The sequence below is a fragment of the Danio rerio genome, chromosome 8, assembly GCF_052040795.2.
Source record: "Danio rerio strain M-AB ecotype USA chromosome 8, GRCz13ab, whole genome shotgun sequence".
Taxonomy (NCBI): domain Eukaryota; kingdom Metazoa; phylum Chordata; class Actinopteri; order Cypriniformes; family Danionidae; genus Danio; species Danio rerio.
Genome location: NC_141028.1, coordinates 40334160 through 40360542, shown reverse-complemented (window position 1 = coordinate 40360542; position 26383 = coordinate 40334160). Strand labels below are relative to the sequence as shown.

Sequence of the window (26383 nt, the reverse complement as noted above, 5' to 3'; positions counted from 1 at the left end):
GGCTATACATGCATATATTTAGCTATGTGCTATTTGTATTTAAGTTACTGCCGTCTGTTTAAATGCAAGCACACACTTCTATGCAAATGTGACTTATTATAGATTGCATCTTTTACCAGAAAGTCAGAGCTGTTTGTCTGCTCTTTAATTCAAAAATATAGAAAGCCTTGCAAATAAACAGTGCTTTTAGTGCAATTCATTATCACTGAATCCCTGTCTGCGAGCACTATATATATTTCTACATGCAGAGGGCTTTTTAAATGAAATCACTGTTGCACATCATTTTTTTCCCTCCCAAAAGACTATGCTTTTGTGTATGTGAAGCGTAGAGTGCCTAGGATGCTTTTTCAGGTTGTAATCATGCATTCGAAGCAAACTTCAGACTTTCATCATTGATTTCTGCATCTGCTTGTGTTTGTAGGTTTGGAGTTTGCCTACTCCGCAGCCCCTCGCTCCATGCAGAGCGCTATAATGGGCCTGTTCTTCTTTTTCTCCGGGATCGGCTCCTTTGTGGGATCCGGACTTCTAGCTATTGTCTCGCTCAAAGCCATCGGGTGGATGTCTTCGCATCAAGATTTCGGTAAGACTTGTGTGAGAGCATAAGAAGGTAGAGCAGCATATGTGAATATTAAGATCTGTAATGAAACAGATGCCTGGGTTTTGATTAGTGTGTTTATTTATATGAGTGTGCACATGAATATTAATGCGCATGTGTGTGAGGGTCAGGTTTTGCTGCAGCGAGTGGACCAAATGTCCCCATAATGATCAGAAAAGCTAAAATTAGCTATATTGCGAAGACCTTTGAAAAACAAGGCTTGGTAAGCATACTTAATTATTGACTTAATGAAAATGGTAAATGCAGAAAGGTTTGTCTGAGGGTCAAATTGGGAAAATAACACTATCATTTTGCACAGTTTAAAGTTTGGTCTTCTCTTTTAAAAGTTCCTGGAGTTGGAGGTCTTCTACATTAAGTTTAAATGTGTCCAAGGTCAAAAAACATATTCATATGCATTACAGAAGCATCTCTGTTCTTACACCAGCTATGTTTCCATCCAAATATGCTATTCAGATGTATGCACAAAACTGGAATATCGCATAAAACTTATTTATTAGATTTGGAATAAAGGACTGATTCAATCTAATGAGTCAAAGAGAGCAAAATCGTCGCTTCCAGATAAACTGGTGCAGATATCACAAGTAAAAATGTACTTTGCTTTGGTAGCCAAAGCCACTTTGGGTTTTTGTTCTTATATATTTAGAAGACAAAGATGCAACAAATGCTTGGCGGCTTTTAGAGGTGTGAGACTCCTTTTTGAGATTCATTCATTCATTTTCTTGTCGGCTTTGTCCCTTTATTAATTTGGGGTTGCCACAGCGAAATGGAACGCCAACTTATCCAGCAAGTTTTTACGCAGCGGATTCCCTTCCAGCCGCAACCCATCTCTGGGAAACATCCACACACACATTCATACACTACGGACAACTTTTTAGCATACCCAATTCACCTGTACCGCATGTCTTTGGACTGTGGGGGAAACCGTAGCACCCGGAGGAAACCCACGCGAAGGCAGGGAGAACATGCAAACTCCACACAAAAACTCCAACTGAGCCAAGGTTCGACCCAGCGACCTTCTTGTGTCTTCCTGTTGCATAGTTTGATCTTTAGAATTGTTGGGCTCTACAAAGAGCTATAATAAACAGCTAAAGGTAATAATAATAATAATAATAATAATTATTATTATTAGTATTATAATAGGTCACCTAAAAAAGATAAAGCCTTTTTCAAGCAATTTGGCACTCTTAAGAAACGCAATTTCGATGTCATCTTCATTTTCCTAAGCCAAATGATGTTCAAATATCCTGAAAATCGATGACTTCTATGTTCCGTCTTGATGAATGAAATCGATGAAGAAAGATGGTCCCTGATCAGCATTCTGTTTAGATGCAATTTATTGTAATTATGCCAAGAGGAAAGAGGTCCTATAACTTTCAGCTCTCGCTTGTGTCAGAGATGAAGTGACGCGGTGAGCACACATGCTTGATGGATGATGTGTGTTTTATGTGTGCGTGTACACGTCCAGCAGCTTGAGTGCAGTCATCTCCAGCCAAACCCTAGGGGTGATTGCTCATTTGGTCACTTTTTTGACTGTGCGTTTGTTTATTCGTATACTCTGCCCATTTCAAATTGTTGGAAGTTGTTGGACCTTTGAATGAGTAATGAACAGAAAGTGTGGAAGGTTTAAGAAATAAATCAGCATATGCATATAGCAAGCTTTGATGAACTGTGTATTTTTTAAACGTTCAGATCTCCACCATTTTAGAAAACTATTTTGAATCGTTTTCAAAATGAATATGCATAAGTCACAGAGTAGAAGTTTGCTTAGTCGACTGTAATGCAACTTTAAGATTTCTCTGTATTGATCCAGATTCAAAGGATTCAAATAATAATATTGGATTAATCTTAAAACATTATCATCTATTGAGTTAAAACAAGTTATTTTTGTATTATTTATGTTTTTTAATAGTTTTAACTCTCCAGCACTAATCATTAATACATATTCATGTGTTGAAAATATAGATCTATACAATTCTATTAAAACAATCCGATGGCCCCAAATTCTATTATTTTTCCATTCAACTTAGGAATGGTTATGCTATATATATATAACATATATATTTAACATATGCAGTTAAATTGTTTAATTAGCTATGAAACAAATGCAATTTAGCATATAACAGTTCTCAAATAAAATGCTCTGTGAAGTGTGCTTATGTCCTCATATAGTAAGACAGCTAATGCTTATAAAACACACATGCATGCTTGAGTGTATAGTTGATATTATGTTCCTGTGGTTTAATATCCTGTAGTCTATTCAATGTTGTGTTTTTCTTTCTGATATTGCGTTTTTGTGGTTTAATATTCTGTAGTCTAATCTATAGTCTACGTATGTTTGATTTTTTCATTCAAATTGCCAAATTCCATGACAAGTCTTGGAGACACCGATTTGATGTTACAGAACTAGCTAAAATCCAATGAAAACAATTGTGTTGTTGCCCTAAGTCAGCTGCATCTGGTCCTGTCTCAACCAAAAATCTATGCGTGAACACACCAAATGATAGCTTACTGAAGACATACAATAACCCCTTTCTCACACAAACACCTTACCAGAAAATTACCTGCTATTTTTCGCCTAGAAGAACCAGAATTTGCCAGAACGCTGCTCTGTGTAAATGCAGAAGGAAAATTGCCCCCCGAAAAAGAGCGTTCATGTTCAGAACGCGCTGATGTGAGATGCCTACTCCAGCCAATCAGAACATTCAGATGCGTTCACATCTGTGCTGTTTTTGAAAATAAAAGCCTTTGATTATTTTTTCCAGGCACATTTAGCTGCTAGATGTTAGTCGATAATGTTTCTACGCTCTTTCTTAATGCCAACTGTGGAAAAAAACTATGTATTAAATACTTATGCTAAACTGCTGTTTGTTTACCTTTAAGCTCTTCATCAGTTGCTTGACGCGTGTGCACGTGAAGTAGCTGGTGACCGTATATTATGTACATCTCCACAAGCGAAAGTGTTCCTTCAAATGTTTTTATTGAAGTTGTTTACAATACTTATCCATCCACAGAATTTGTAAGATCAAAATGTGAAAACATTTAACTGCAGTTAGCGCTTCTACCTTTGGATGTCTCTGGAAACAAGCTGCTACATGAACACTAAAGCTCTAAATACAAGTGAAATCATCAACAAAAGCCTGACCCCTTCTATGTTTACATTTACATAGCAGCCATTTAGAAGTTGTTTCTGATTAATGATGTCAGAATTTACCGTATTTTGGAATGGATGTGTGAATGGTCCTTTCTGGAAAAAAATCCAGAATGTCCTTGTCTGTGTTTAGCGGTAAAGACGTTCTGGAAATTTTCTGAATATTCATCAGTATCACTTTCATCAGAGTGAAAAGGGCTAATATCTCTAAAAACTATTATAAGTACATGAATAAAAAGTGCAGATTATTCAAATAAGGCAAATAAGTTGATAAACCATTTGTAATGGTGTACACCTATTTTGCAGCCAGTTTAGATGTCATTTTGTACTCTCTGAATATATAGTAAAGCTTTTCTGAGTCATTTAGTGTAAAGAATGCAGTACTTAATTTTTCTCTTGCTCTAGCTGCTGTGCGAAAGTAAATCAGTCTTAAATATGCAAAATGCATACAATTAATGGCAGCTTTAGAAACAAAAAGTGAAAGCCAAAGCCAAAACTTTTTATTAGATTTTCCACTGGTTAATCGATCACGGATGTTTGGTTATCTTGGGCAGATACAAAAAAAGTGTAAAGAGATGATAATAGTATAAAAAGTGTTGGGCAGCCGTTAACATTCCTGGATGGCCCGCTATGTGAGAAGTGTGTGGCCGGCTATGTGTAGGAAGCACTGCACTCTGTGTCTGCATAACTTTGCATTCACACCGAAAGCGGTGAGAGCGTCCAAGGTTGCTCCGGCCACCCTGGCATCAATGCTGTCTGCCTTAAGCTCCGGCAGCGCGAGCGTCAAAATTCGTGTCATTGATCTCGTATTTAAAAGGACCGTTGCAGCACATCAGTTACATTCCTGCATAAAACATGCTCTCTAGCATGAAAATGGTGCACACTTCTTATCAAATTCATTAAACAATGGAAGATCAAGTTGCATGTGTTGAGGCTGAGCTCCACTTAATTATCCAATATTTCCATATGTCTGTTTTGTATTGTCATGCGAGATTCCCGCTTTTTTTAAATATATATATATATATATATATATATATATATATATATATATATATATATATATATATATTAATGCACATCATATACATATATATATGCAAACATATATATTAATGCACATAAATATATTAATGCACATCAGTAACTCGCCAGTAACTTATTTAATGCATGTTCCTGTAAGAAAACATTGTAAATAATTGAAAATCTGGCGACCACAATAATCAAACCCTTGGAAAAACTGTGGTCAAAACCAAAGTTCACAGATCTGTGTTCTATGAACTCCTCTGAAGCGGTGGACTTCTACATTCTGATTGCTTGCCGCCGAACCGCGTCATATCGCATTACCATAAAGTTGACTTAATTGCAACTCTCCTCAACGGCTCTCCGGCTCTCTGTGAAAATGAATGAATTCCAGCTACTTTGACGCTCTCGCCGCTTATATATCTTTCCATGTCTACAGGTGGCAGTTGAATGTATTGTCATTTCACAAAGGCAAACCAGAACAAGTGCTGCACACAGTACATGCCATTTTCACAGTACTTCTCACTCGCCGCAGAGGGGTTCACTCAAGGAAATATGTCTGATAATCCATATCATTTGCAAATATTTAACAAATAAGACAAAACGACAGCCAGTTTTTTTTTGTGTTCCCTCGTTAGTTGTGTCTTTTGCTTGGTTTTGTCACCTCAAGTTTTTATTCTCATGCTCTGATTTAAAGCTAAACAGCTAATCAGAGTGCGCTCTTTCACCTATGCCAGTTTCGATTCTACACATTGAATCAGGCAAACTCCCTCAGACATGTCCCATGATGGGAGCCACATGTGGAACACACCAATCAAACTAAACTGATGGAAGCCCAATGGCAGTGTGTGCCGGCTTTTACATGAAATTCTATTTTTCTGACAATCTTTTTTTTCTAATTCTGTTTAATTGTGTTGTTTTGGGGTGTATTTTATTGTTGTTATTACATGCGTTGTCAAAAGCAATTTCATATGGTCCCTGGCACATTTGAGCAAAGTAAACTTCTGAAATGCCAGCAGAATGAAAGCAACACCTGAATGCCAGGTCTCATATTATAAATGTGCACACTAATTGATGGTCATGTCAGACGTACACCAGAATTGGTTTGTAAATCTGTCCCAGCGGGAACGATGAATAGCACAAAGGAGACAGTAGATGGATGGGATTTCCATCGCGATGGCAGTTCAATGGTCCAGATGTACTCGCACCCAATCGTTGTATGTGAGGCAAATGAACAGTTTACCCACAAACCGCCTCAGCACCCATTAATACAGCACACTCAGACAGGTGTGAGGCATTTCAGCTAATGGCAGCGGTGAGAGTGCATCTACTTTTAAATCTGTCCCTCTTTTGCTCCTTTTGTTTGGCAAGCATATTAGAGTGGGCTTTAATATGAATTATATGACTCTTTTTAGAAGACTTTTTGCCACAATTAGGGATTGCAGACAGAGGACAGGACAAATTGCAGATCTTTATTTCTTCTTTGACACTTTGAAAGAGCTTTCAGCGCCTATAAGCAATTACTTTATGGTATATTTAGAGTACTAATTTAATTTTCTCTGTCTAAATGATGAATATAGTCTACTTCTAGTTCTGATAAAGTTCAGAATGCACACGATAGGTGAGCAATGGCGCTAGTTTTTGTTGTTTGTTCAACATTGGTGGCTTTTCTGGAAACTATTGAAGGAGGAAAAAGTGAAAATCAAGTATATAAGAAAATGTCAAGGTCAAGATGCACACTGGATGTAACGATTCAGAGCGAGTCAGATGATATTTGATAGGAATATGTGACTCATGATTGGGATGTTGGAGGAATCCATGCAGAAAAGAGCAGTGTATGTTTTATATGCATATATTGCATGCTTAACAGAGATGAACAAGTTTGTAGCGAATTAAGCTAATACAATGATGAATATTATTAATTAATAATAACAAGTTTTTACTTAATTATGGATAGTTGGGTTGACTTTATTGTTAATGGTAGCCGAACTAAAAGTACATTAAATTGAACTGTTGTCAATTGGAGCCTACATTTTATGTGTCTATTAATTCAAAGATCAATAGACCAAGATCGGGTCTAGAAGAATAATTAATCTTACTACTTTAACGGATTAGTACAACTTGTTGCTTTATCTTTGAGTTCAAGTAACTTGTTATGTGTGTAAAAAAGCTAGTGATCTACATGGGCTCAAAAATGGTAATAAAAAGGTATAGACAACACATCTGTTTACAAACATGCATGTATTCAAGAGCAAGAGAGAGAGAGAGGGAGAGTGTGGGGGAGACAATAAGGACAGGGCCCATAATCTAAAACCAATCATTAAAGAACATTTAATCACCTTGTTTTAGCAAAATGGAATCATAAATAGCTCTTTTGTCAGAGGCGTACGCAGTGTGTGCTGGCTTGGAAGTTTCTGATGAGTGGTTGCTGGTCCTTCCCCATTTTGATCGGCTGATCTTTTTTTGATTAATCGTGCAGCCCAACCATACATCAGCATAGAATACATAGCCTTATAATCTACTATTCAAAGTTTTTTTAATGTCATGTATTCTACTTCTTGCAATTTTTATTTAGATTTTTTATTGTTGATTATTAATGGTAATGATGACAGCAACATTTATTTTGGCTGCTGTCATAAAAAAAAAAAAAAAAAAAAAAATCTTCCATGAATGTGTTCTTTCACTTTAGACCAGGGGTGTCCAAATTCATTTCTGGAGGGCCGGTGTCCTGCTGAGTTTAGCTCCAACTTGCTTCAACTGCCAGGAAGTTTCTAGGTTATCTTGTAGGAGCTTGATTAGCTGCTTCAGGTGTGTTTGATTAGAGTTGGAGCTAAACTCTCCAAGACACCAGCTCTCCAGGACAGAGTTTGGACACCCCTGCTTTAGACTTTCTATCCTGGAGATGGTTATTATTTGTTTGTTTGTTTGTTTGTTTTTTCTTCTGAGAACATTTTAATCTGGGACATTGTGCCAGAAAACATGTATATGCTGTTGTTTCTTTAAAAACGGTAAATAATCCAAGATCAGAACAACAGAGAAAGGCTTAGTTTGACTTATTTTTTAGTATTACTCTATATTTATTTGATTTTCAATTTATTTTAAAATTGCAATTTACTTTTGTTAATTAATTTTATTTTAAAAGTGCAATATACTGTTGTTGATTAATTAAAATATTTTATTTTACAAAGAAATATGGAGCTTTTGAAAAATAGTAAAAGGACACCTTTTCATTTCTAAATGCCTCAGCTCATTTTGTTGAAAAAGTGAAGAAGTCATATCATGAGATCAGTATCATATCAAATCGTGAGTTGAATAAATCTTTGAATCCCTACCACACACAGATGGCTCTTCAGATTTTCATCTTCATCTTACCCGAGCTAGGTCATAAGTATTTTCCTTGCATCATGGCTGCCTGGAAAGAGGAAAGTAAAGACACATTTATCATGGATAGAATGGACTGTAAAACAAAAACTTTGTGTCTGCAATTCTAATTTAGATTTCCCTGAGATGTACAAATATATTCATTCATTCATTCATTCATTTTCCTTCGGCTTAGTTCCTTGTTTATCAGAGGTCCCCACAGCAGAATGAACCGCCAGCAATTCCGGCATACCGTTTACACTATGGACAATTTTGTTTAACCATTTCAATTATACCGCATGTCTTTGAACTGTGGAGGAAACCAGAACACCTGGAAGAAACCCACACAAACATGGGGAGAACATGCAAACTCCAACTGGCCAAATGCCAACTGGCCCAGCCTGCACTTGACATACAACCTTCTATCTGTAAGGCTACAGTGCTAAATTTACGAATATGTACTGATTCCAACTCACAATTCCTCTCATGGCTGTACAAAATGACCAATGGCTGTATTTTGTTGCTGTTTGTTCAAGTAGAAATGTTTGGCAAATTAGTGCATAAGAAGAAAAAGTGAAAGGAAATCAAGCACTTGGTAAAGTCAAGATGGCACACACAGCTGACTCTTCAAATTCTCATCTTCATCTTACCTGAGCCTTTCAGTACGCAATAACTCTCTTTAAAACATGGCTGTCTGGAATGAAGAAAGTGACTGACTAAGATGATCATGAATGCAGTGGGATGCAATCACTTTATGTCCACAGTACTTAAGTCATTTTTCCAGTTTCTATGATACTTCCAGTTCTGCATATTCAATTCAATTCAATTCAATTCAGCTTTATTTGTATAGCGCTTTTACAATGTAGATTGTGTCAAAGCAGCTTCACATAAATGGTCATAGTAACTGGAACAGTGTGGTTCAGTAACTGGAACAGTGTGGTTCAGGTTTTAGTGTTTAAGTTCAGTTCAGTTCAGTTTAGCTCAGTTCAGTGTGATTTAATCATTACTGAGAGTTCAAACACTGAAGAGCAAATTCATCAATGCGTAGCTCTACCAGTCCTGAACCATGCGAGGCAGTGGTGACAGCGGAGAGGGAAAAAAAACTTCACCTGATGGGAGTGAAGAAAAAAAACCTTGAGAGAACCAGACTCAGTTGGGCACGACCATTTTAATTTCTCCGCTGGCCAAAAGTCTTGTGCAGAACTTCATTCGCCGTGGTTTATGCTGGAAGATGGCCTCAATGAAGACTCGTCTGTCCCTGGAGCGTCGCTGGAATCAGACACATGTTCTCCACTCCCCACGACCATCAGCGCAGCAGCAGCTCAGGATATGGCCTGGTCCCGGATATGGAATCCTTGGGATCATCACGTCGCTGGTCTTGGATCCAATCAGTGACTCCGCCTAATCTGAGGACCTCGGGATGAGTATCCCCAGGTGAAAATAGAGAATAAAGAGAATAATTAGCGTAGCTGCTGTTAATAGTGTATATAAGCAAGATGCAGAAGCCAGTGTGGAACCCGCTAGGTGATGCATTGAGTGTATGCTTTACTAAACAGATAGGTCTTTAATCTAGTTTTGAACTGGGAGAGTGTGTCTGAGCCTCGGACATTACCAGGAAGGCTATTCCAGAGTGTAGGAGCCATGAAAGAGAAGGCTCGACCTCCTTTACTTGATTTTGCTATTCTAGGTACTACCAGAAGCCCTGAATTTTGAGATCTTAAGGAGCGAGTTGGTTCGTAGCGAGACAGAAGGTTGGTTAGATAAACAGGAGCTAGATTATTTAGAGCTTTATAGGTGAGAAGTAATATTTTAAATTCAATACGAAATTTAACAGGCAGCCAGTGTAAGGAGGATAAAATTGGGGTTATATGATCATATTTTCTAGACCTGGTCAGAACTCTGGCTGCTGCATTTTGTACTAATTGAAGTTTGTTAATAGAGGATGCTGGGCAGCCAGCAAATAGAGCATTACAGTAATCCAGTCTCGAAGTCATAAAAGCATGGACTAGCTTTTCTGCATCTGAGATGGATAGCATATTACGTAATTTAGCGATATTTCTCAGATGAAAGAAGGCAGTTTTTGTGACATGGGATATATGGTTTTTAAAAGTTAGATTGCTGTCTAATATGACACCCAGATCTTTTATAGTAGAGCTAAAGCTAACTTTGTATCCCTCTAATTGTAAATTGAGTTGCGAGATCTGCTGTGTGCAAGATTTAGGCCCAATAAGTAATAATTCTGTTTTGTCTGAGTTTAAGAGAAGAAAATTGTTGGTCATCCAGTCTTTGATGTCTTTGATACACTCAGTTAGTTTAGAAAGTTCAGACGTCTCGTCAGGTTTAGTGGAAATATATAATTGAGTATCATCTGCATAGCAGTGAAAGCTGATCCCATGTCTTCTAATAATGTCTCCCAGAGGTAGCATGTAAATTGTAAACAGTAAAGGGCCTAAAACTGATCCTTGAGGCACCCCATACTTTACTGGGCAGATTTGTGAAGGCTGTCCATTAAGATTCACAAACTGGTAACGGTCAGTTAAGTATGACTTAAACCATTGTATAGCCTGTCCCTGGACACCTGTAGACTTTAAGCGATTTATGAGGATATTGTGGTCAATGGTATCAAATGCCGCACTAAGATCGAGTAAAACTAATAGCGAGACGCACCCTCGGTCAGCAGCTAAGAGTAAATCGTTGGTTATTTTCACTAAGGCGGTTTCTGTACTGTGGTGAGCCCTGAAACCTGACTGAAACACTTCAAAAATATTGTTCGTCTGCAGATAAGAGCATAATTGAGTGGAAACAACTTTTTCTAGTATTTTAGACTATGACATCTCTTTTTTTCCTCTCATGGCTGTACAAAAAGTACATGCTAGGTAATCAATGGCTGTAATTTTTGGGGTTTGTTCAAGCTTAATTTTTCACGTTTTGGATTGCACAAAAAGTACAAGTGAAAATCATGGATTAAAGCAAATGCCAAAGTCAAGATGGCACACACAGAAGGCTATTCAAAATTTCAACTTCATCTTACCAACATCCAAAATGCAATTATTTTCCCTCAACGGCATATCTGCCAAGAATGAAGAGATTGAGGACTGAATGATAAGCAGTTAAGCAGTCAGACTTTGGTGGACATCGGCTATTCAAAGCTTCAGCACATTCGGCTTTCACTGTTTGGTCTTTGATGTCAGTTTGTTGTGTCACAGCCTTTAGCGATAGGAAAGTATGAGAAGTGAAGGGAAGAGATTCATGTGATGCAGCCAAAAGCATACACGGTCAATTTGAGCATCCCAGGTGTGTGTATGTGTCCCAGTGACATTCTTCTGTTTGTGTTTTTGTCACTTGATATTGTAGAAAGATTTGGAAGTGGAGGTGTAAAAAATCAGGATATTATGTAAGGCAGATTCAAACCTGCAATGCCCACATAGTTACCACGGCTGGTCAGCACGCATGTTAGACGCTAGACTGTGGCTCTAACATAATCAAATTCTTTCTATCTGTCCTCTGTTTCCCAAAGCGAAGAAGAAAAGACACCTGCAGGCTATCACACACTTGTGAAATCTGAATTAGATGCCCAAGATGACTTTGTGCCTGAACAACAGGAAGGATCGGACCGGGTTTCATGTTGTTGTTTTTCTTTTTTTTTTGGCCAGCAGCATAATGTTATTCTTTATCTCTGCTGGTTACTCCATTACTGTTCTCTCTCCCTGTTTCCTGTGGTGTCGGACTCTGCAGGAATCAAAGAGAGCGAGGGGGAATTATGCAGCGTGGAGTAGAGAACTTTCAAAGTGTATGTACACACAGACGCCATCCAAGCCTGTGGCGTGCCTGCGGACGCTTAGACAGACTCCCAACTTTTATAGGATCGGATGCCCAGGTATTAATCACTAGCTCCAGGGCCTGATTACCCAGCATTCAGCTCCGTAACACACTCCAGCACTTATTATCGCAAATGTGAGCATCTTCCCAGTGTACCATTTAGCAGATCAAACCTATCTCGGAGTTCGGCAAACCCTATTACTATTAAAATCCTACAGCATTTGATGATAACCTATGCAAAAGTGGAGGCAGTTTACCCAAAGGGCTATCAACTGCCTCTCACGCAACATCACAGGATCACTCAAGTAAGAACTATCAACAGTGAACTTTCATAGTCCCCATAGGCTAGCAGGTGCAACTCATCGTACATCAGTGATAAATCTTTGCTGCATATGCCATGCTAAAGGCAAATGACAGACACCCTCTACTTTCTTTTATCAATAGTTCTTTCCTATTGTTTTATTTATTTATTTTGCGTCTGTATATTACACACTGTGCTGACACAGTTCTCGCTGTTTGACAGTTTGCATGATAAAAACCCTCTTGGAGATGTTTTATTTTATTATTGATTTATTATTTCATGCATTTTTAATTCGTCACAGCTTGTGCTTTTCTTCTTTGAGCAGTTTGCAAGTTCGGATTGTGAATTGTCACGCTGAAATAAGTTTACAAACACATCTCAAGACCTCACTGTTCTGTCCAATTTTGTTGTTTTTCTTTTTTGCATTCATCAAATTCTTAGTAGATGCCAAAAATCTCCAGGTCAGGTAAGTCAAGGAATTATAAAGAATTAATTTGATTAATTTCACTCTAAATCTTGGATTTTGACATTATTTACTTGTCGTACTAGTTAATTTTCTGAACAGATGATGTGAATTGATCGATTAACCCGTAAGTGTTTTTTAGTGACCATTCTCTCATTCATGCATTTTCCACCTCTTTTCCGGGGCTGGGTCGCGGGGGCAGCAGTCTTAGGAGAGAACCCCAGGCTTCCCTCTCCCCAGACACTTCCTCCAGCTCCTCCGGGTGGATTCCGGGGCGTTCCCAGGCCAGCCGAGAGACATAATCCCTCCAGCGTGACCTGGGACTTCCCTGAGGTCTTCTCTTGGTGGGACATGCCTGGAGCACCTCCCTGAGTAGACGTCCAGGAGGCATCCAAAAACAGATGCCCGAGCTACCTCAGCTGACTTCTCTCAATGTGGATGAGCAGCGGCTCTACTCAGAGCTCCTCCAGGGTAACAGAGCTTCTCCATAAGGGTGCACCCTGCCAACCAGTGAAAAAAAAAACTAATTTTGGTGGCTTGTATCCGAGATCTTGTCCTTTCAGTCATGACCCAAAGCTCATGACCATATGTGAGAGTAGGAACGTAGATTGACTGGTAAATCGAGAGCTTTGCCTTTCGGCTCAACTCCTGCTTTACCATAAAGGACCCATCAACCGCATTACTGCTGCCGCTGCACCAATCCACTTTTCAATCTCACGTTTCATCCTTCCCTCACTTGTGATAAAAACCCCAAGATACTTGAACCCCTCCCCCAGGGGTAAGGTCTTTCCTCCAACCTGGAGATGGCAAGCCAACTTTTTTTTCCAGTGGAGCACCATGGCCTCGGTGCCATTTTAGTGACCATTAAGTGAAATATATTTATAAACAAATTTCAAGAGGATCACATGCTTATGGTTAACCGTGGCTGGTTCCGCAATAGCTATCTAATGATTTACCGATAAAACGAATCCAAACGTAAACAATTAACCAGCTTTTTTTTAGCTTTGTCATCTTTGTCTTAAAGAAAACCCCATCCATCCCTACTCCTCTCCCTCTTTTCTATATTAATTCAGGATAATGCGGCATGGGGACTCAGTGGCTAGCACTGTTGCCTCACAGCATGAAGGTTGGCTGGGTCAGTTGGCGTTTCTGTGTGGAGCTTTCATGCTCTCCTCGTGCTTGTGTGGACATGTGCTAGCGGTGAATTAAATAAACCAAATTGGCACAGTATATGGCACAGTATATGAATGTTTTAAAACTCTTTCATTTACTGCATAAACACATGCTGCTATAGTTAGCGGTTTATTTTGCCGTGGCAACCTTTAATAATCAAGGAATAGGTTGAATGAACGAATTCAGGGGAGCTCTCGTGACCTACCTGAGCTAAGGCTCCTCTTTCTCCTGGTGAAACGTGAGAGAGTCACGGGCTCGAGGATCTTCTGAGCTCAGGGCTCTCTCCCAAGATAGCATGCCAAACACACTTTATTATCAGCTATGTGTAACTCTTGAATGGTGTCATTTTGGAGACGTGAAGACAGTAGGGGTTGAATCCAATTGCAGCTTTATTTTAGCTGTCAGAAGGGCAATGGTCAAAAAAGGAGCAAGCAGTCATATACAGATATTCTGAATTGTAAACCCAGAGACAGGCAAGAGGGTTAAGATAGGTGGAAACAATCCATAAGCGTTAAATAGACATTACATTGCCATTCCCATTAAGGCAAAACAATGAAAAAACCTTTGAAGATTTCTCTACAGTAAAACAATACTCAGCAAAGTGCTAGAGCAGTGGTCTCTAACTCAATTCCTGAAGGACCGCAGCTATGCATACACTTTTAAAAAAAATCCGTAATTTTGCATTTTTTTCTGAAAAAAAAAAGCTTAAAATAATGGCTATTAGATTACAGAAATGTATCGTAGAATTGTGGACGTTAAATTACAGAAATTTCCTTAAATTTTTATTTTTGGTACATTTCTGTAATTTAATGTTTGTAATTTCATGGTAAATTTCTGTAATTTCTGGAAAAAAATTAAATTACAATTTTTTTTTTACAGTTTAGTTTATCTCCAACCACCTCAGACTCACACCTGGTTAATAGTATCTAGTAGTCTTGAACACCTTGATTAGCTAGCTCAGCTGTGTTTGATTAGGATTGGAGCAAACCTGTGCAGAGCTGCAGCCCTCCAGGAATCGAGTTTGAGACCTATGTGCTATAGTAAGTTGAAAGTTTATATAGTGTGTATGTGTGTAATCAGTCCTGATAGTGTGTAATCAGTAGGTGAGCTGAAACTGGTGTGTGACTGCAGGGTGTTATTGGATTTGTAGTTCAGGGAGTGTTCTCCAGCGGTCCACAATAAATGTATTTACACAACATTTTTTAAATTCTAGGTACACTTTTCAATTTTTTTCCATCGATAGTCGAAGGGACTTGACTTAATTTCAAGAGATAGCAGAACATTCCCAAAATTGTAACTATAAAGTTACATCTCAAAATAACCAAAAATTATTTACAATACCATGTTGTAAATTAGCAAAAACACACATTTTTGTGTCTTTAAATGCAAATGAGGAGCTTTTTCCAACCCTCTTTTCTAAAAAACACTTTACCTTTACTGCTTATGCTTTGTTTACTCTGACAGCAATAAACAAAAAAAATCTGCATGTGTTTTGAAGCCTTGTCAGCCTTGTAAGCCACCCATCAGAACTTTTATAAAGAACAACTCTCTCGAGTATGTGCATTGTAACTTTGCAGATCTTGTTCATGCTTACACAGCAACTTTACACACAAAATAAAACGTGCAAAAAGCATTGATCCACTTTAATTAATGAATTGTTTTGTCTGTGTATAATAAAGTTAGTATGTATGTGTGTCACAGTTAACAAGTTTAATTTGTGTTCAATTAACTTAGAGAATGAAAAGAACAAAGAGCTTTTTTTTTGCTTATGTGTAGAGAAAAAAGTTACTATTGGGTGATATGTTCTGTGTTGTAGATGTGCCCTTTTCAACAAACTTTTATAACAAACCTTTTGCTCTATTTCCCAGAAGTTTTATTACTTTTCACCAGCCCACGATGCAGGCTTTGATAAGTATTTTCAGAGACATTTTCCCCTCATCCTTTATTTTATCTGCGGGACTGCAGGTGTCACCAGACACGGCTTTGCCTCATGGTATTGGTGAAATGAATTCTTTCAAATCTTTTTTTTTTTTTTCCTCTGGACTCCCAGGGAGCTTCTCCAGTTTTTCTTTTTCCCCACAAGGTGAACGTCAATGTGATATTCTTTCTGATCTCAGGTCAGCTTAAAAACATGCAAAGTGCCATAGGGCCCGCCGACGTGACCCTCTCTTCCTGGTCTAGAATCAGTATCTGCCACTTACAGAAATGTCAATGTTTTAATCGAGGCCAAGAGTCTCGGGGAAGAAAAAAGTAGTGTTCACTGAATATGACAAAAGGAAAGAAAGGTGTCTTTTCGGAGAGCGCGTACAAAGGAATATGACAGAACAAAGAGATGATAGTCAAACATGTTTGTGTCAGCTTTATTCTGTACTTTACCTTGAGTCAGTTGAAAGCCCTGTGGATATATATATGTATATACCATACAGCTCCAATGTTCTTTAAGGACAAGTATTTCCCAGGGATATATTTGTTTTATCAAAAATTGTATTGCAAATAATGTAAAATAGTAATAAAAAATGCTAATTAATATATAATAATCTAAAAGAATCAGTTCAAAGTTTGTGTGAATTGGAAGTTGCTGAGACTTTTCAGTATGTCAATAGCCGTGTTTCCACTGCCATGCCTAACCCAAATGAGCAAGGGTCAGTCGCGTTTCCATAGTCATTTCCGGGGCCTGATCAGGCCAAAGCAGGGCTTTCTCAGGGCCTCCGGACGGCCTTTTTCGGCCCGCTGAATACCTTGGGCCAAAGCGAGCCGGCTGGGTCTTTGGGGCTGAGTGGAAGCTGAGGCGAAGTTTACAAGATGGTGTGCCACTATCATTACGCTGGTTTTCCCATCCCGCACGAGTACATGTGACAAAAAATAAATAAATAAGTAAATAAATAAGGCAAAGAAAAAATAGCTACTGGTCAGTTCAAGATATTCAATAAAACAGCTTAAGGCATGGGGTATCTTGCTTAAGGTTACCCTTATGTTTCCTTTTTAAATGTAAGGCTGTTGCATAAAACAATAATTAATGTAGTTTTAATTTAATAAGTGTAATGTCTTTGCTGCGTCCTCCTTATTGTTTTAATAAAACATAATAATTTTTGCACCATATTAAAGACACAACCGCCAGTTACTTTCAGTTGTCGAGAGTTTTTGTCAAGTTTAAAAGGTGTGTTTGTGTATGAAACACGCGCGTTTAGATGTGTGTGTGTGTGCGAGAGACCGGGTGAAAGAGCCCGGGTGAGAGAGTCGTTGCCGCGAGCGGCTAGATTTCCTTTTTTCTTTCTTTCTTTCTTTCTTTCTTTCTTTCTTTCTTTCTTTCTTTCTTTCTTTCTTTCTTTCTTTCTTTCTTTCTTTCTTTCTTTCTTTCTTTCTTTCTTTATTTTGGAGATAATACAGAATATGATACAACAGAAAGACATGAACTTTACAAATATTAGTCCACTTTTGTAGTGTCATATATCTATATAAAATAAGCTATAGGCTACTGAAATCATTTAAAGAATTACAAATATTGCATATAATAAAAACAAATTAATTAAACTACAATAAAACAAACAAAAGCTATTACAATTTAGCTATATACAATACAATTAAATAAAACAGTTTAAGCCATTTTGAACTTTCATTTTACAAATCTGAAAAAAAGATTATAGATCATTTCTAAAAACAGTAAACAACGGAGTAGTTTCTAAATATTATTTATACAGTATTTGGAATACGATGATATTAATCAGGATTGGGAAAAACTGCATGTAAAAAATGTGTTCTATGTTCTGAAACAAATGTTTATGTTTTTATATGACGTGGTAAAATTAAGAAATTTTGTTTTAATTGTAGAGTTAAATGCCAGTTATTGGCCCGACAGTGGAAACGCAACATGATTTTGACCTCACTGCTCAACCTCCTGGGCTCACACTGGCCCGACAGTGAAAATGCGGCTATTGTACTTCCGTGGCTTTCCTTTTGCACATCATTTCCTCTTAGAAAACTAATAGTAAAAGGGGTGTGGCTAGGAATATTATGACTAAAGACATCAGACCATACCTCCTGTCAACAGTGGAATGTGAAAAAAAATCCTCAACATACTATTATTATTAAATATTATTATTATTAAAAAAGTATAGAATAAATAGCCTACATTAGAAAAAAGCTGTGAATAAATTTGTTTTGCCTATTAAAATATTAGCTATCATAAAGAAATTGAATCAAGTTATCAAATCTCATCTCATTAACCTTTTCTTCATTGAATAGTTTAAACATTTGAATTAAAAAGCAGTGAATGACTCTCTCATTTAGATTTTGCGTTTGATAACATTAAATAACAGGTGTTACTTCACAAATGCTTAGATCCATAATGAATTTGATTGCTTTCCTTACTTTTATGCTCAATTGACTAAATGTGTTGTGTTTAAAAGAAAACCCACCAAGATCAACATATTTAGTTATTATTATTATTATTATTGTTAGTAGTAGTAGTAGTAGTGGTAGTAGTAGTATATGTCTGTTCGAACACGCACTCAAAACCCAGAGTCCCCACTTTCTCTCCACTTTAAATCAAGTGCAAAGAATCCGTTTGGGACACAGCGTATATTTATCAATACTGTGCGTCTGACAGTCATGCACATGATATAACTGTTTTGAGTATTGCATAGGAAGGGCAACGGCGCCTGTAATGGAAAGAAAGGGAATCCCACTGTTTTTTTATATTTATTTCAGTGTTTAAAAAAAATGAAAGCACAGAACAGATTCACATTTAAGAGCAAAGGGCATCCCCTGGTGGTTTGGCGGTATGGGTTGCATATAGGGAGGATCAGCTCGTTGATGTTTATTGCCACCCTTCATTGAAAGATTAAAAATATGGAAGAAATAGGGGAACAATACCTTTATGGGATGATAGCGAGATAACATTGTAAAGTAGGGGAGACTCCCTACTTTACGGGAGGGTTGACAGGTGCGTCAGACAAACATCAACAGATAAAGACCACCACTTTAAATGTGAAAGCAAATGGTCAAATTGATTACTAAAAAAATATATTTTTTAGCAGATTATCTTGAGTCGATTAATCATTCACCTAAAAATGTGCGCTTGAAAAAGATATATATATATATATATATATATATATATATATATATATATATATATATGTTTTTTTTTTCAAAACAGCTTTAACTTTGATTAAGAATCACTGTTTTCTATTGTAATGTGATTAAAATGTAATTTATTTCTGTGATGCATTTTTCTCAGCCATTGCTCTATTTGTCAGTGTCAGAAGTCATTCAAATACTCTGATTTGCTCTTATCATCATCTTAAAATGCTTAAAATGTTGTATGTTTTTGCATACTTTTGACACTTCAGTTAAATTAAGCTAAGTTAAATATAACAAAAATATTACTTACCTCAGACTTTTGAACAATAGTGTACAAAAAGTTAATATAATAATTATATGCCCTCCAACTTTTTATTAAATAGCATGTACCTTTGAAATAACATGGTTTATTATGTATAAACATCTTTTTGTAGAAAAGTTATCATTTTGGATTCACCATTTGATGCATGTTTTTCGTTCACACTGTTGAGTACTGTTGGAAATGCATGTCAGTACAACTACTTATATTAAATCATTTATTTTATCATTTGACTTGGCCAACGAAGCATTCTGCTTGTTTGCATTAAGCAGGGATCATTTATTCATCGTTTTGTCACTGCTGCTCACTGAAATCCTTCTAGACAAGAGCCATAAAATATGAACATCTCTGCGTTTGCAGACCCTGACAAATGGCATTGAACTCTGTGTGCTGACTCGTGTAATCTCCTGTAGAAAAGCCGTCAAGGCATGAGGACGAACAGTGCTGAAATATTGTTGTTTGGATTGGCACACACAGATATAGGACTGTTAGCCAAAGGGGAAGGACTGTTGTGATCATGCCTATTTTTACACTTTGGGTTGAAAGACATTTGCACTGACCTCGGTCTGTCTCCCTGCTGAAATGTTTCTGTCAAAGAGACATACTTAACAGATATGCCCTAAAAAATCCTGCTGCAATATAAATTAAGAATATTCACTTACACAGGTTACCAGATTGACAAAAAAAACGGGAACAAGCTCAAGTCACAATGGACTTTTAGTTGTTAATTCAACCAAAAAAAAAAAAAAAAAGTATTTATTATTATTATTTTATTGTCTGTTTATTATTATTTTATTTAATATTATTATTTAGTTTCCCTCATGTCATTCAAATTCATTGAGACTTTCGTTTAGGGCTAGGCAATTTAGCAAAAAATAAAAAATAAAAAAAATGATATATCGATCACTATATCATTCGGTAACAATAATTATTGAATAGTTTTAACAAGCCATTTAGGAATATTTTTAGGTAAATAGTTTTAATAGTTGAAAACAAAAAATATTTAAACAATAACATCTCATCTCTTTATAATAAAATAAACATAAGTGTTAAAGAGACTCTTAAACTTGATAAATAAAATGTTACAAAGTATGTGCAATGGTAAAGTGTAGGTGCTGAACAATCAAAGAAAACTATTAGGTGTGAACACTAATAATGCAGTAAACCTTAAACTCTGTTAACAAAACAAATTATGATCATCAAATCTGAGCTTTCAAATAAAGCAACTAACCATCATCATTCAAATACATATTGCAACATTATACATTGTGAAGTTGGATGACTACATTACCCCTATGCTAAAAAATCTTTCAGATGTGGTGCTAGTGGCTGGGATGCACAAGAAAAGAAACCAAAAAGCCACTCTCACTACATCCTTTTTCATTTACAATCTCGCCCCCTCGCCACAGCAACGATTAACAATAAGAGGATGACAAACGAACAAACCATTGCTTTAGCTCTGATACAATTTATGGAGAAAATAAAAAGCACTACAGTGTTTGGGTGCTCTGTGTTTGTCTGAGGTACAGTATACCGTTACTGATATGTGTATATGCCATACAAAGTGTGAAGCAGATTGGTACTTACATGAATCATGGTGCGCTCACAACATGCTTGTGGAATTTTAGGCGCACCATGTGTGCGTCGCTCCCTTTGGTCACTCCCTATTTGTGCTGCAAGTCGCTCGCCTTGCACAAACTTAAACACTAAGCTTATTGGCATTCCATCCAAGGCTCACGCTCAGCAGTCATGTTAATAAAATTACAGCGCTTCATACCGAAACTTCATACCTTTCTTCAGGTACTTCATACCAACTTGTTTCATTGTTTTTGACAATGGTTTACGGTCATTAAATAACGATATCGTTTTTATCGCCCAGCCCTACTTTCGTTCATCTTCAAAACTTGAAATTGAGATATTTTAGATATCTGATTTAGATATCTGAGAACTCTCTCATCCTCCATAGATATCAACAGTCTCTAGAAATTCATAAAAGTCAACCAAAAACTTTCCATGTCACTTCAGTGCACCAAAAAAAAAAAAAAATAAATAATAATAATGTTTGCACGACAGTATAATGCTTGCATGTTTTTCTTTTGACTCTCTAATAGTAATATGTCTTAATGTTCTCAGTAGACATGCACTCTGATGACCTGATGCAGGAAAGATGATATATTGTTGGTGAACAGAGTCATAGTTACTTTTTTTTCTTTTTTTTTTGGCACACAAAGTTGTTATGAAGCTTCATATGATTGCAGTTGAACCACTGAAGTGACATCTAGTGATGCCTGGATCAACTAAATCCATACAATCCTTTCCTCCCTCAGAAAAAAAAAAAAAAAACACAAACAAACAAACTGGTGGCTGTTACTTCCATCCAGCAGTTGATTTAGAATTCTTCATCCGTTTTCAAGTCTCGTTGACATCAAATTGGTCAATTTATTTTGTGAAATAAACATAAAGACACTCCACTGAACCTTAAATGTTGAGATGTTGCTACAAAAAATCAGGAAAACATTTTTTGACACACATAACGAGATTTCATCACTTATAATGTTGTATAGTTTATGCTAATGTGTTGAATATTTGATATTAGTTCAGTAAAAAACATTTTTCAGCTGCTTTACTCTGTTTGCTGTCTTCCATGGCTAAACTTTTTCTACACTGTTTTTTTTTTTTTTTCTGCCAACTGGCAAACCCGGATTGTGTAAATACTACTGGTGAAACTGGCTGTGTGTATGATCAAACAGACATTTTGGCACATAAAAATAATTTCTAAGTAGAACTATTAGTTGTTGCCTTGTTTTTTAGAGAAACAAATATATAAACTCTGCATTTTGCCTAAATCTCTTAACATTTTTATGCTATTATTTTATGCTTCATTGTAGCAAAAACGTGATGCACAGCACAATTTTTATAACATTGTACAATATTACCCTTAAGACTGTCTTTTTTGAATCAAAAATAAGCAGTATGCTATACATATGCAAAATGCCAAGGCAAGTTATAATGTACATTAATTTCTCTTTCTCCTCAGTATGGCTTCTTCCTTGATTCCACCTAAATAAATCAAGCTGCACTTTTTCAATTTCCACATTTCTCTCACACTGCCAAACATTTATGGAGCTGGTTAATGTCTTTTATGGGCAGCTCTTGTTTTTCTCTTTTGTGGACATAATTGGAAACTCTGCAAGTGTTTGGCAGCCTGTTGTGTTTCTAATGAGGAGTGTGTGGCCAGCAAATACATTGAGAAATAAATTAAGGCAAAACAAAACAAAGCCAACTAGTGCTTACATTTCTGTTTTACAGACTATTTATTTCATTGACTTATAAGTGTTTTTTTGGGGTTGTGCTGTGATGTATGGTTTAAGGTCTGTGTGGTATAATATGTCACCCTTCAGTTACATTGTATAATATAGTGAAGCATAGACATCTACTGTACCTGACATATCATTTTACTTTCCTTATAAGAAGTGAAGACAAGAGTAATATTAGAGAAAGTAAATGTTCATATTTAGTAAAAAAAAAAAAAAAGTTAACATTTAGATAAAAAAAAAATAGTTCATATTTAGTACTGTGCAATGATTAACCTTTTAATTGCGATTTAATCACAAATATTTGCGATTATTCAATTTTTTCTATGCAAAAATCAACAAGTAATTCAAAAGTAGTATATTGTGCAATTTTAATTTAAAAGTTCTGCTAAATGAAAAAAACTGCAATAACACTGGATAAAATTAAATGTAATTAAATATCTACAGTGATTATACAGTGTTCAATACTAATGTGAGCACTGGAAATCTCTACTTCACTTCAGAACATTCATTCATGGATTTCCACTGGCTTCAAAGGATGTATTATAATATGCTAAGTTCAAACGCAAAGCAAAATAAAGTGTTCGTGTGGAAAGATCACATACAAAGTCAACGAATATATGCAAATTTCCACTTTGCAGTGCAATTGACACAGAATACACAAAGTGTTTGCCACGAGTGCGCAAAATTCACCTCAATCACATTTTCTGCGTACAGGCTGATTTATACTTCTGCGTCAAGCGTTCACAAATGCTCCGGCACAGCCTTCGCATGGTGGCATAGCCCTCGATGTGGCTGAAAATTTACCTACACGTCACAACGACCTTTAGCACAAGCTCTGTAATGGTCAACTTGGTAGCTGTGACCAGTGTGGGCGGCGTAGTAAGCCGCACAAACCCGTTGGAGTGAGTGTTTACAAGTTTTGAATCCCGTGAAGTAGCTCTTGATGGAAACTGTTGTTTTGTGTTTACCTTTAAAAGTTGTTTAAAGTTGTTGCATGTCCCCCGGTTCCTGCCTCAAAAATGAGCGAGTTTAGCAACATGTACATTAAGGTAGAGTTCAGAAAAAAACAAAACACCAGCAAAGAATCTCGACACAGAGGAACATAAAGACCTACTGCCAGCTAGCGTTTCGGAAGTGTTATTGCAGAGCAACACAAACAGCACGCAGAAGTATAAATGCACGACTACACGCTAGGCTGGAGCCATGGGTCACACCGATCACACACGATGCAGAAATAGAAGTCAGCCTAAGTTCAAATAATTCAGCTCGAGCAGAAATTTTGCTTTAAGTGGAATGTTTAACGTAAGTATGCTAAAGCAGTGGCACAGATGTGAACCCATCATTAGGCCCATTCCAAATTATCTTATTGGTTGAGATGCGTGATGACGTCCATCCTAAGCTAGTACTGTTTAACATCCCACTGCTTCTTAACCCAATGTTTGGTTTAGTCCATAATAGGCATGGAGCTGGTATAAGATTGTCACGGTATGATAACCTTGGACAAAAATATCACTGTTTCACGGCATCACTGTATTGTGGTTACTGCTCTAAAATATGTTCTTTTTAAAACAACTTTTTCCCCCTTGAATGAATATATGTTAAAGTTTACAAAAATGAATGAAGCAGATATTTCCATTTGAGCCTGGGTTGCATACAAAACCGTATGATTTTTAAAAGCAGGAAATCACTGCTGGATAAGCAAATCATACTAAAATGTATGAATATTATTGGACTTTTTTTTAAAAGTTACGATATTGCTGTGAGATTGAGTTGTGTTGTTTAGATATTTACACAATTACATTTTCAAAAAATCAAATCAAATCACTTTTATTGTCATATCATCAGCAGTGCAAATAAAACGGCCATGCAAGTACAACGACAATGTGAAATTGACAGCGATATGTACAATGAATAGGTGTTCACATAGTTGTAGGCAGTATTGTTTCAAGCATGGATTGGTTAAAGTGCAGTGCATGCTACATATTGATGGTGTGAAGTGAGGGTATGGAAGAGTCTGTGTGTGGTGTGGTGTGTTAAGTGTTCATCAGCCTGATAGTCTGAGGGAAGAAACTTTCCTTCAGGCGGCTGGTGTGTGACCGGATCCTGCGGAACCGTCTAAAAATCTAAGAGAAAAGTCTATGGCTTTGGTGGCTGGAGTCAATGATAATTCTCTTGGCTTTCCTCATGCACCGCCTGGTGTAGATATCCTGGAGGGAGGGAAGCTCACCTCCTTCCACGCATCCAGCAGTTCGCACAATCCTATGTAGGCCTCTGCGATTGCTGCTGGTGCTATTTCCATACCAGGTGGTGATACAGCCAGACAGGATGCTCTTCACAGTGCAGGTGTAGAACGAGCAGAGGATGTGGTTTTCAAGTCCCAAAAATCTAAATGCTGGTACTGGCTGACAACGAAAGAAAAGAAATGTGCTTGAAAAATATCTTTTTGCAACACTTTGTTTGATAAAAGCAACATGTTTGGATAGAAATATTTAACATGGTGCGGGACTAAAGTATCCTTTTGGCACAATTCACTTTGTTTGATTCTTTTGAATCCTTTTATTATTAATGTACAATTTCACTGTTAAAAGACTGAAGCTGAAATAATGAGCTCTGATAACAAACCAGATAGATGCACAACCTCAAAGCTCAGACAATGCCTTTATAAATCATTGTTAAAAATAAGTTCCCCTTAGGAGAATTAAATGAAAGGGAATTATGCTTCATGATCTAGCCTGCTGCACTTTATTATATGAAGACAGCTTAGTCCCAAATTAATACCAATCTGTGTTGGACTGGTCAGAGCTAAACAAAGAAATGTTTTAACCCACTGTGTTAACACACAGATTAATGAAGCTTTTGCTTGACTCTACATTCATTTAAAATAGGAGATTTTGAACTGAAAAAAACAGCCATCATCTCATCGACCAGTATACCTCACTGCTCTGTTTCACTTTTAAACACAGAAGAAGCTCTTCCACTAAAAACGCTATTACTTTTTATTGCCGGACACAAATTGGCCAACACACACAGCCAGACATGCACTTGACCTAAGAGTTCAGGGAGTGTCTGCGGCGCTTCCTTGCTGCTGCTGAATAATACATACTCCACAAGTAAAACAATGTGCTCAGCAGGCCAGCCAGAAGATTTGAGGAGGAAGTGTGTCTGCTGATCAATACAACTCTTCAAACACATTGCTGCACAGCACACTGAGGGGACAGTTATCGGCTTAATTAATGCAGACGCAAGGTTAGGGACAGGAAGAAAAGGCTTTTTAAAACTTTTACACACAGTACACAAATTTTCTACTTTTCTTCTAGTACTGAAAAAGACAGCTTATCTAAATATTACAGCTGGACAAGTTCATGCATTATTATGGTGGCTTGAGAAAGCCAACATACTGTTATGCCATAGATATTTACTTTAAATGTCACCTACTCTTTTGTTGTCTATTGGAAGGAATGTGTCAATAGAGACGCCATTTTAGTACAGGGTAGTACTCTGAAGTAAATGTGGAACCAAAGTGCAGTTGAGGACTTTCATATTTTATTTACATTGTTTGCTTATTTTATTCAACAAAACCAGCGTAAGCTTATACTGTAAAAAAAAAAATCCATAATTTTACGGTTTATTTCCAGTAGCTGGGGTACAGGAAAAAAAACAACATAAAATAACAGCCATTAAATTACAGAAATTTACCATAAAATAACGGATATTAAATTACAGAAATTTACCAGAAATTAAAATTTTATGATATTTATGTAATTTAAT

General features: G+C 36.9%; 1 protein-coding gene across 1 annotated transcript in view; it reads left to right on the top strand.

The window, feature by feature from the left end:
* The window catches only part of slc15a4 (solute carrier family 15 member 4), a 148258-nt gene that overhangs the window by 100134 nt on the left and 21741 nt on the right, over positions 1 to 26383 (top strand). The window contains 1 exon segment of the mRNA NM_001320529.2: positions 422 to 580. Coding sequence (NP_001307458.1) covers positions 422 to 580 — 159 coding nt within the window.